Below are 13116 nucleotides of genomic sequence, written 5' to 3' on the forward strand. Positions count from 1 at the left end.
ATATTGACAGTTTTGAAACGTTGCCTTTAATGATTCGAATGGGTATAACATGAGGAAACAAAGTGTAAAGATAATCTTTTTTGCGCATTTTATTTTCAGTATTGCAAAATTGAATAGAGGATATTCGGTGTTACAAGATTCTACACTAATATACTTGCTTTTCTGATTCATATAACAGTGACCTGACGAATAACCAAATATCTTCGATACAAAATGGAACCTTCTTCAACTGCGGGCGTCTTGTTGAATTGTATGTTTAAAGTTTATAATTATGTCTATTCTCAAAAGCACATCTATAGACATAGCCTATAAATAGCCATGTTAACAACCAGGCTGTGTAAGCAGGGGCGTAGCAAGCGGGTGGACAGGGTGGACAAAGTCAACGGGCCTCTAAGGTTCAGGGGCCCCGAGCAAAAGCGAAAATTAAATAGAGCTGATATATGAGATGTTTAAAGGGACTGCACTGCACCAAATAAATACATATGCATGGGCACCCAAGGCTCTGCTACGCCCCTATGTGTAAGGCGTGGTTATAGTTGTTATAAAAAATTTTAGACAAAACCAAACTATAACTCGCTATTGACGGCTTCACCTATCATGGTTGGTAGGCATCCTTAGAATGATGGTTGTAGATCCTTACTTCAGGTTTGACGTATCACGACTGAACAGTGTGTATTATCAGCCAGGAGAGGATCATACACGTGACTATTAAAGGAATTGGGCCACTCGGCTGATACACCCTCGTCAGTCAGGATTACGTCCAATCGGAAGTAAAGATTTACAACTATCATTCTGACTGATGATGCCTACCGACCATGATAGGCGAAACCGTCAATAGTGAGTTAAAGTTTTGTTTTGTTTAAAAGAAATCTTTTATAATGTCTACTAATAACCTGAGTGTTTACAGCTGGTTATAATGTGTTCATTAATGCTACGGTGGGGACTGGTCTAAGTAAACATTTTTGCATGTGACTTTTAAGAATATAAACCATTACTTTTTTACCCCGTTGATTAGAGCACACGTTTTTGTTATTTTCTTATCCCAACAAACACTGTTGTTTCATTACGTAGCATAGGATAGGCTACATTTACGATGATATGGCTGTTTGAATCCCATGTACAAATATTCCGATTATATCTGTCCACTGATAATACTTATTTAATTTGACTTTTGCTAGACCAACATTACAAAGTAGTTTTCAAGACCGCTTTCCCCATTGGTTGCAATAGCTCCCACATTTGTTCGCCAGTCGGACGAATTATTATTTATCACTTATACATAAATTCTAGACAGTTCATTGGTTGATTGTTATTTATCATTTTTACCATCAGCCTCTCCTTGTGATAGCTTACACCATCACCGCAGTACGTAGTAATCACAGATTTAGTTATGGGGTGAACCCGAAATGTCAAGTGTCACGGCAAAAAAATGGTGTGATGTTGATGAAAATATAAATCTCCATGAGTGATATAAAACAAAAAATAACTGTCTGAAATTCGTGTAAATCATAATCATGAGATGAAATATTTTAGAGGTAGAACTTTTTGAATGACCCTCGTAAATTAGAAAACAGATACTACAGTTTTACTTGGTGTTTTTATATCAACCTGTTCCACAGTACACAGCAGATAGTACATTTTTATTTGGGGGCAAATAATTATTTGGAATTTATTTTACTGATCAAAGGCTGTATTTTGCTATTAATTAACACAATAGGAGAGAGCGGATTTGGGTTATTTTTAGCAAATTTCCCTGGCAACTTGCAGCTCAACAAAAACAAACATTCGGCGCCAGGTATAGCGCTTGCGATGCGGAGTGGGCGCACGGCTCAGTGATCTAACTTGATTGATCGGCACAAGTTGTTTTCACCGGCACTTGGTTGTTTTCACCGGCATGACGTAGCTCCGTTCCGCCTTGTTCCTTTGGGAGCATGTTGGGCAAAGTTTGCAACATATCATATGCTCCCAAATAATGCTATCATGTAAGACAGATGCACATAAAGATGAAAAAATTACTTTACTTATAATTTTGATTCATATCACAGGACTCTTTCTGGTAATCCATTAACTCAACTTTACGATGGAGCTTTTACAGGGCTTTCTCATCTGCTAAAACTGCAAGTATCGTTATTCGTTTTTTTTTAAATGATAAGCTAAAGATTTAAAATACCTGGCCCGAGGTGAGATCAATAGTACTATTGATCTCAGCGAGGGACCATAGTTTTAACTAGAACCTCGAATGAAGGCAGTATATATTTGTTTTATGTCCATCATTCATAGATTTTTTGTTCATGATTTGTTAAAAGATTAAATGAAAACTCCACTATGCTGCGAGATAGGCCTAGGTACGGCCTATGCATGGTAGGTGGGTTTAGGCGGTCCAAGGACTCGCACTGTAATGAGTTAGTGGTTGTTTAAGCTTACTCATTGTCAGTGTATATTTCTTCAAGTTCATTCTTCATTCCACTTTGCCTTCATTTATAGATTATTTGTACAAAGGTTAGTGAAAAGATCCCTGGAAAAGATTTATATGTAAAAAGATTTACACGTAAACTCGAAGGCCATCATGCATCGAGATAGGCCTCCGTACGCACGGCATTAGGCCGGCTTCATAAGGCGGCCGGTGGTCCAAGACTAGTCTCGCACTGTCAGTGTTTGTTTTTAAGCTTATTATGTCAGTATCGCTCTGAATCTGACTGTGTTGGTCTGAAAACAAATCCCTGCATTAGAACTGGTAACAAATTCAAATTAAAGAGCTGAAATCGTGAATATTCTCTAGCAGTACTGAGCAGCCCACTCCAGCTTTGATTTCGCCATGTTTGTGTTGTCGTTTCTCGGCAGGGAAAAAATATTCTCATTGTCAATGTCGACGTTCTATGTTATTCTTATGCTTTATGGACTGCGACGTGGGTATGCTGCTACTCCGTAAATAGTAAATATCCAAAAGTACTATTCACGGCTTGGAGGTACTATTTACGGACTAGTGTGTTTATTTTTGATCATGTGATACACTTTTAACCAATCAATGAACAAGAATCTATTAATGAAGGATGTAATTAGTTGTAATTATAGTTGGGTTTGTAGTTACAGTTTTAATTGTTATAACTATGGTTGGCTTTAGAGTTAGAGCTCGAGTTATTGGATCTAAAGTTGGGGCTGGAATTAGATACTAGTATACTGCTAAAAGTGTAGACGTTCTCTGTACGCCGGACATGCATTGTTGAACTTATGCTATATAGCTCCCATAATGCATTGTTGAAACTAGTCATGGTAAGCACCTGTACTCTGTAGTGGAATGCCTTCCCATAATACATTGTCTGTACCCCAGTATTTCTATATAATGTATTGATGAAATTATACCATGTGTTGATAATGTCAAGACAAGCAGGAAATGAAAGCCATTGGCTGGTCAAATGGTCAAAACAGTCACCCATTGTGCATAGCACATTTCACGTAAACACTTAAATTACGGGGTGTCAGGATGGAATAATTATGGGTGTCATGGTGGGTTAAGGGTGTTTTGCATGGACCATGATTATTGCATTATTTAAGGAGGAACTTTCTCAAGCGTTTACACAGCAAAAGCAATTAAAGGGGTATTCCTTGATTTTTAATTTAATTTTTGTTTTCAAATTTTGTAGTCGGTATACTGATAGCCCTTTTAACTTTAAACATATTACGGGGTGGTGTCAGGATGGATTAAGCCTGCGCCTGTCATGGTGTGTTAATGTGGTTAGGGTGGGAAACACGGGCATAGATATTCGTGTTTGGTAAAACAGAATTGTGCCATCTAGTTTCCTTTTGTTATTATACCGTACCCTCCAGTAATTAAAACAGGTCTCCCAGAAAAAAAGAGTTGCGATGGTCGAGTTGCACTAATGTGGAGTACACGTACTCTCTGTAGAAGTCCAAGAAGATTTGAATCTATAGGTTTTGAATTTAATAGGTTCAATCTGATCATCATGGAAAATTTCTTACTTCCGTGATCTAAATGAAATATTCAACCTTAACTCTGCTCTTACCTCCAAACTACAAGTAGTACTCTTTAATTATAACTCCAAATCCAGCAATAATTCTAATTCCAACTATAAATCCAATTAAAATCCAATCACAATTATAATTGATTATAAAATTGTGACTACAACTACAACTATAACTACAAAGTCAATGATAAAAATGCATTTACTCCTTAGAGATTGGGAAAATGTAAGAAAACATTTAGTTATTATTAACCACAGCATCGTAAGGAATCAATGAGCCCTCTCAATTGGTAATAGCATCCGTTACGTATACAAGTACAGGTTACATCAAATGTTAATGGGAATTGTAAAACTAATAGAGTCGAGAAAACAACTAGTGAATAAATACGTTTTGGGAGAATATTCCTGAATAAATTAACATTTGTGAATTATGTGGATTGTGTTTGGCAGGTATCTACGAGATGTTCATCTGAAGTCCCTTCATAAGGAGTCTTTGAAGGGCCTCCCAAGAGTGTTATGGGAATTGTAAGTGTACCATAATTTTCGTATTTATTTTTGTAGCAGTGTCATGAATGTGGGCTAGTACATCGGCCTTCAAAATAGAGTTTATTCATCTGTACTATATGATCAGTAATTGGTATATATTTTCAACCATATGAAATTCAGAAGTTTGAATAGCCTATAAGGAGCATTAACACTTTCTACAAAGATCTGCATGCAAAATACAAATGTTACGAATGCTGGTTAGACAAAACAATATAACACGGTACAAACAAATGAAACCCAGTGAAACTTTTGGAAATCTTGCTTATTGGAAAAAATTGGGTTTTTGTACTCAGAATCTGAAAATCCATAAATGAAACTTTGGAGGTGTTGATACAATTCAAATATGTGTAACAAAACAAAAATGACGTAATCCCCACGATTTAAGTCAGACGCCTTAAAAGTGCACACCGGTAAATACAGGTTTTCCCGGACCCTGTTTGTACAGAAAGTCAATGGGGGCTACTTACTGGTGTGCACCCTTAAAGCACGGAATAAATGACATTGTAATCACGAGATGCATACTCCAAGAGATATCTTATCGTAAATCATAGAGGGTGGGTAGAAAATTAAAAGAAGAAACGAAGAACCAATTGACGACTTTTGAATGAATTATTTGTTATTATTTTCGTTTTAGCGTGATAAGAGCACCCTATCTTTGTTATATTGAACCTGGACTATTTGACTTCACAACTCTGAGCTTTAGGTAAGAAGATGAAACAGTATTAAGAATGTGTTCCAAGTGGGATTAGAGGTATACATTTTTGTAGGTAAATATTGTTACGGAGTTTGTTCTGGTCAAACTCTTTTTAAAGACTACGTCGTCTTGGTGCTCATGGTATGGTGAAGGTTTGTATCAAAATGACACGAAAGTAAACAAAACGGAATGCACATTTCGAAATCGCTTCCCAGAAGACGCAGTACTAAGTCCAACATACAGCACACCCAGCTCTTAATGTTTTCGACGTATAACTATCCATTATAGTGATGATCAAGTCCTATTTCCCCTCCCCGGATTCTCATATTTGGTCTTTCTCTATGTTCAATAACATTCCTGTTCCTGCGCACACTCCAGATTTTAGGGAGAATATTATCACCAAAGGACATTTTCAAAACGTCTGATATATATTTAACACCATTTCAAAGCGATGTGAAAAGAAACCAGACATTATATACGATGTGCAAAAAGTTCGTTCCGCCCTTATGTCCGGTTTGCAATAAGCATATCTATAGTTAGAGCACCATCAGCTTTTGCCCTCAGGATTACTTGCTATGAATGTTCAAAAGGCATACACACTGTAAAAATTATCCAGCCATTTTAATTTTCTTCTAATGCGGACAGACGTGTGTCTTGAGGAATTTAAAGAACCCCAAACCTCGGAGAATTTAAAGATGGCGTCCAAAAAACCCGACAATGGCTTGTTCAAGGAGAGAGAATTTGCAAGAGAATGGAAGAAGAAGGTCTTAACCCAATAGAGAAATGTTGTGGTCTAGTCTAAAAGAAAGCTTTTTTGAAACTCCTTATTGCAAAATCATAACACCACTTACAGATAGAGTCCAGAGTGTATGGTAAAGCCTAGATAAGAATAAGGAACTTCTTGTGCCATTAGTTGACATTATTTCTGTGGCAAGCGTGGTTTGGAGGTATCATGGTGATTGACCACCAAGGATCCCATGACTTCAAATAAATTTGGTTAACATCTCTACTCATGTAACAACATAACAAATATCAAGTAGCCTTGAAATGCATTGTGTGAGTTTCATTTTAAACATGTTATAAATGCTTTTGTGTAGGGGCGGAACGAACTTATTGCACACGGTATAGTATTACTATATAGTCTCAGGCTTTTTATAAGTCCCGAACGTTCAAGAAAGTTGACGTGCGTTGGATTTTTTTTGGTAAAATATCGTTTCAAAAATTTGTTCTGAATAAGAAAATTTAATCGTCCAATCTATACGATGGTCATTGTCATTTTTATAAATATCAATCAGCATGGTTAATGCACGTGTCACGTGATTCGTGCTTGATAATTATTTTTTTTAACATATAAGGCATAATGTTGTGATTGCCGAAGTGTTCCTTTAAGACATTTGATAGTCTGTAGCCAGTTACTTTTTGACATTTAATTCTTTCAAAGGCGATCTTTTTCAATTACATGTTTCTTTCTTTTTGTTTGCAGTTCAATTTCGTCCGATTGTCTGCGAAACTTGTCAGGAAGAATCTTTAGTGCTGCAAACAATTCATACGTTGGTTCAATGTAAGTGGTTATAAAATTTTGTTTTTCCTGTGTATCAACACTTCAAATTCATATAGACAGGATTTGCCAAAAATGTAGATTTTAGGCTTCACGTCTTCAGTCTTCAGTCTTTATGCTCCTAAATAAAGCAGATAGCTTGTCCAAGGAGAAATGTGCTGCTCAAAACACAGGTGCAGATGTGCCAATAGTGCAGGATATGTACAAGATGTGCTTAGAGAACCTGGTGGACTGCAGGAGGCTGTAAAGCTCTAACTGCATGGAGTGCTGCTGACTGGAAGGCTTGTACTGATGTTGATGTTACAGCTTCCACAGGCAGGGAGTTCCAAATTGGTATCGTGCGAATGAAGAAAGAAAGTTCAGAATCGTGCGAATGTAAGTATCCCGAGATGCTCAGATGGGCTGATACCGGAGATGGTGGGTTAATCTCCCAACGGTGGGATGCAGTTTGACGTCTGTCTGTCTGTCTGTCTGTCTTTTTATTTTGAAGCCATAAACAGACTTTACGTTAAGTATGCAATTGATTTTTCACAACGTGCCAAGACTAGTCTGAAAAGTGGTCTGCATAAACCGCACGTGCTAAATATTAGTTGTTGTGTGTCGGGCGATGGTGTCAAATAATTGTTTGATATAAATTGTGATTTATATGAGTTTTCATTATGGTGTTCGTAATGTAGTGAATTTGCTTATTTAAGGAGGCTGAAATTGAGATTTGTGTGTGTGTGGGGGGGGGGCATTGTTCTGTTATTATCAATATTTGGGGGGTTTGAGGTGATATTTCCTTAACTTAAACACCAACAGGTGTTCGTCAGAAATTAAATGCACCAGTATTGTTTTGTAATGAAAATGGAAGAGGAGCTTTCAAATATGGCTCTTAAAAGTGGTACACACTCAGAAAGTTTGAATGGCCCCCTGAGGTTAAACATAGTGAGTACATTATACAACAAAAAACCGCGCATTGTTTTTACTGTAAGCTTATAATATCCGAGTTTCTGACGATCCCTTTTAAGAACCATAGTGCATTTCATCGTTGACGTAACACAATGGCTGACAAAGTTTTGGACATATCACCTCAAACCTCAATCAATTTTAAAATCATACATAAATTCTGAATTTTGCCACCCCGCCCCAGAAAAGCTCAAATTTTAACGTGCTTAGGTCCTCTATTTCAGGCAAACGCACTTCATTATGAACAACATAATGTAAACTTATGGAAAGCACATTTTCTATCAAACATTTATTTGACACCATGTCCCGACACACCTGATTTAACATTTAGCTATTGCTGTTTTATGCAGACCCTTTCAGACTTGTCTTGGCACTTCGCGAAGAAAATATTCCATACTTAATGTCAAGTCTGTACAGGTACTTGTCTTTGAATAATGCTGTCCAGTTTGGGCGATAACTTATCAAACGAATTTATAGCGCCTTTGCTAAAAGGTTAGAAGCGCTATGAAAAGAGATGAACACCAATAATACCAAATATTGACAAGGACAAATTAGCTTTCTCAAATGATTTATATTTGTAGTTCGGTGATCTTGACTTTAATGGGAGCTCGGTTGACGAGATGCTTGAGCAATTTGACTCTTTTTAAAATACTTGGTGTGTTGGATTCTCATGCACCTCTTCAGCAGCGCTCGCGTAGGGACAGGTCCCGATCTCCGTGGTTCAATGAAGAAACAAATCACCCTATATAGGCGTGAACGAAGAAGGTGTGAAAGGAAATGGTTAAAGAGCAAAAGTAAGGACGATCCGGATACTTATGTTGAACAAACAAAGGTTACCAGTAGACTTATAAATCATGGCAAAGAAGATTTATTATAAAGAAAAACTTGATGGTTCAAATGATAAGAATGTACCTGATTGTAGTTATGTTACAGAGATGTGCTGCTCTTCTGCAACGTTCTTCAATGACAGGGTTCTTAAGATTCGTCAGAACCTTGATGAAATAGCTGTTTCTGATGTAAAATTATCATGTCAATTGCAAACAAATCGTGTATTCTGGAAACCATGCCTATATTGTTGTTTAGGTGAAACTGTTGATGTGCTTGCTAAACCACTGACTCACATTAAGTCCTTTAGCAGTGACGTTTCCCCACAAAACTACGCAAGGCGGTAGTGACTCCTATTCTAAAGAAACCCACACAGGACAAACAAATTCTAAAAAACTACCGTCCCATCTCTAATATCAGATATGTGTCCAAAATCATGGAAAAATTATCTGCGCCCAGCTAAAAAACCCCAGCTTAAACACCATGATCTTCAAGAACGTATGCAGTTTGCATAATTATAAGGAATTACACAGTACTGAAACGACACTTCTGAGAGTAGAGTAAGAACTGATCTTCTGAGAGCCATAAATGAAAACAGGGCCGTTCGATCGTGTTACTGGATCTTTTAGCCGTTTTAATTCGATACGGTGGACCATCTCATCCTGTGAAATCATTTTCGTCACACCATTGGCATTCAAGGCACGTACGGCTCTTGATTTGATCAGTTCTTACCTTCTGAATCGGTCATTTTGTGTCTGTGTAAGGGACACGTCATCTTCTAATCAAACTCTTTGCTTTGGCATAGCCTACAAGCCTCAGTTTTTGGTCCACTCTTCTTTACAAGGTACACTTGTGACATTGTTGACATTCTCCGGAAACATGACATCAATTATCATATATATGTCCAGATGTACCTTTCGTTTGATCTTAAGATTGAAGGAGATGCGGACAGGGCAGCTACGAGGATAACATCTTCCATCGACGAAATCAGTGACTGGATGACGAGAAAAAACTGAAACACAATCATAAGAAAACTGAATTCTTAGCAGATTTATCAAAGACATTTCCATCACCATCGGAAACAGTGTTATATTGCCCTCGTAGACAATGCAAAAAAACCCAAAACAACAACTCGGTGTTGTATTCGAAAGCACAATGTCCATGACTGATCATGTAAAATCAACCATCAATTTTCACCTCCGGAACATTTACAGAATACAGAAGTGACGTCATAATCGGATTAACTACCATAGCAATAGATGAATACAATTTTTGAATAGATCGCTCTGCACTATGGCAGGTTGCACTCATCTCCTGTCTTCAATCATATAATAGATTGAATACAACACTGCTCTTTTCAAAGATACTAATCTTACAGGTGCAAGTGATTACCCTTTCTTTGACATATATGGTTCAATGCATCGGTACCACATGAACATTGCAGTGTGGTGCGATATACCCTCGTTTCATCTTTTCTGTTTCGGGAGCTCTATTGTTCAGAAACGAAAACGCAAGGGATTAAGTAGGATGGTGTGTAAGTTGACTTCATTGTTACGTTTGGGGCATCATGCTTCTCATTTGAAGAGGTAATAATAGGTGCTGTCAATCACACTTATGTCTGTCAATAAAGGTTGGATAAGTCAATTATATGCAACACTGGCGTCTCAAGTGGGCAATCTTACTCAGGAAAGGCCTACATCAGACCCGAACGCAAATTCTTCTCTTTCTAGTCTGTTTGTCTCTCCCCCTCCCCAACTATAATCTCAGTGTGGCATCTTTTGAATTATGTGGATATCTGAATTATATTGGATGTTGTATTTCCTTTACCATTCTCCCCTCTCACTGTTTTAGCAGTAGGCCTATGATCAACGTGGAAAAATCCAAATAAACGGAATAAACTCCTCCCTGCTCTGCTCGCCCCCTCTCTTCTCTCGATCTCCTCTCCTCTCCTCTCCTCTCCTCTCCTCTCCTCCACCAGATCATCTCCTCGTCTCATCATCCCCACTCTCTCAAATATTATAATATACATTTAAAATAGATTTGAGTCTGGCAATTTTGCCTGAAGCAATTATCAGATTACCAATTCCAATGAAAGAAATCCTATTAGTTTCACTTCAACGCACTTCTCTGGTGTTGCATATTACCAAGTTTTAAGGTGTATTTGGGACGAAAATAATTCCCCGTTTAATCGCTACATAATCATATGACCGATTTTTGTGCGCGATTGCACGAACAAGTATGCGTAATTCTTGGCAACACTGATTACTATTGGTTAATTTATATTAATCATGTTAATGTATATTTCTACGCTGGGCTATATTCACAAGATACTCCCGCTTAGGCTGGAGTACCTATACACCCAACGCAAGTCAATTGAAGCCGTACAATTTATAGCGAATTTACGACCGTAAAATTTTGACATTTCTTTTGTCTAGATTAGCATCAACCCTCTCATCTCACGTTTTTCATGTCAGAAATTAACATAACTCCCGAAACCGAAACAGAAGTTATCTTCGTTCAACTTTTCTGTAGTCAACAAAAGACTAGAAGAAAAGGATTGTTCACCCGTACCATACTTACTAACACTTCAAAATAACAATGAGATCCGAAACCGAAACCGGAAACCGAAACCGGAAACCGAAACCGAAACAGAAAAGATGAAAGGACCCATAGTCAAAGTTGTATTCATCTATTGCTATGGTAGTTAATCCGATTAACTACGTCACTTCGCCAGCGTATAACTACTGGGTTTTAAGGATTTTTCTAATACTTGGTGCAAAATTCCAATAGCGCTTCATACAATAAAAGTATGTCTGTTTATATCATGGTGCAAATGCCATCACTCAATTCAGCATGTTCAGGTGCGTTATCAGGACATCATTTGACGATAATTGGGTCTATGCAAGCGTATGACTGATACACACCCACACAAGGAATCCAATTAGCAAGGCAGATTTATTAAGCGTCACATTTGATTTTCCATGCCATTTTTTGGGTTGACTATAGCAACTTACCCTAAATGTCCAAATCGACGGAAATTGCATATTAATTTTGTCTTCTTTAAGACACAAAGCTAAAATTCTAAATTCTATTTTATTTTATTTTTTTAAATATACCTTGAAATATCCACATTTTGGTCAAAATTTTAAAAAAATGTCAAAATTTGATCCCTTTTTACCAATATTATACAGGTTGAATACTAAAGGACCCTTTAATTTTATTTGAGTAGTGAAGTCGGATATCATGTGACGGGAAGAGAGATTATTTTCATGAACTTAATCGTTAGATGAATCTTTAGATGAACTGAGTATTGACCGAAAACAAAAGTATTACATTGAACACACATTTGAACGTTTTCCGTGCATGTGAATATAGTGTTTACTTCGGGTTCTTTTATTTTGTTTCTTTATAGACACATCGAATTTACGCCTTTACAGGAAATATCGCAGAATGCATTTGATGGCATCTCATCTTTTTTTTGGACTGTAAGTAAAAATCACTTTTATCTCTGTCGTTCCTTTCAAGAGAAGTAAAAACAAATGTCAACACTAATAATTGTTGTTACACTTTATTTTAGAGGCCATACAAAGTCTTCATGTAATGGCAGCCCAAATTGAATACTTAGTATATATGTATTACTAACTAATACATGTATGACTCAATAAGCCTACTTTTTCCAGGTGGTGGTCGCCGTGCATTCCCTAAATTCAGTAAATTTCCATCGTCAACCGTGTAATTGAATGGGATTATTTTGAAATTTTAAAACGCTTGAAATATCACAAACAAATAGGCCTATGTTAATAAATAATATAAATACAAGCTAAAACCGTTGGGGTTCGATAATGAACCCCACAAAACTAACCGAGTATATGGAAAATGCCTTACGGCCGGGCGGTTTCACAAGTTGCCGGCTCTATCATGCCACTCGCCGCCTGACTTTTTCTTTGGGTGTAATATCTACTTACCTGATAATCAGCTTTACTATTAATTTTAAAAAGCTCGGGCAAACTGACATATAATATAATGAGAAAGCAGGAAATCAGAACTCAGCGGGGTTTGAACCCCGGACCTCACGATCAATAAATGATGCAAGCCAGAGAAATTGCATTATTTATTTCAGACCCTCGCATATCAATATATAGGGTGAAGCATATAGGCCGCCTCCTGTATTCATTAATTAAGGGTATACGATGTATTGTTGTCGAAGCAGCAAAAAAAGTAGTTCACAGCATCTTGCGAATGGTAGTGAGCTTTAGCAAACATTGCATTGCTCAATTCATAGCGAGCGTGCTGGAGAATTCAAATATCAGATACTTTTGTAGGTCCTGTGGTTCTTGTGTTATGTTGTAAAGAGGTCTGAAACAACAACATTTTTGTAAAACGTACATAACTCATTAACAACAATAAATTAAGCAAGTGTCCAAAGTATATGATTTGTATAATAAACTTTTGCAAAACACCAAAGTGTTATTGTTCAATAATATATTGATTCAGATAATGAAAATCGATTTTTTTGGCTGCTTCGACCAACAATACCTCGCATATCCTTAATATATACATAATGG

General features: G+C 37.1%; 1 protein-coding gene across 1 annotated transcript in view; it reads left to right on the forward strand.

The window, feature by feature from the left end:
• LOC140157867 (uncharacterized) overlaps positions 1-12152 on the forward strand; it is a 15159-nt gene extending 3007 nt beyond the window's left edge. Inside the window, exons 5-11 of the mRNA XM_072181114.1 lie at positions 179-250; positions 2046-2117; positions 4431-4505; positions 5161-5229; positions 6704-6781; positions 11964-12036; positions 12129-12152. Of these exons, the coding sequence (XP_072037215.1) occupies positions 179-250; positions 2046-2117; positions 4431-4505; positions 5161-5229; positions 6704-6781; positions 11964-12036; positions 12129-12152 (463 nt within the window). The remainder of the gene's footprint in view (positions 1-178; positions 251-2045; positions 2118-4430; positions 4506-5160; positions 5230-6703; positions 6782-11963; positions 12037-12128) is intronic.
• The last annotated feature ends 964 nt before the right edge of the window (positions 12153-13116 follow it).

The sequence above is a fragment of the Amphiura filiformis genome, chromosome 7 (genome assembly GCF_039555335.1).
Source record: "Amphiura filiformis chromosome 7, Afil_fr2py, whole genome shotgun sequence".
Classification (NCBI taxonomy): Eukaryota; Metazoa; Echinodermata; class Ophiuroidea; order Amphilepidida; family Amphiuridae; genus Amphiura; species Amphiura filiformis.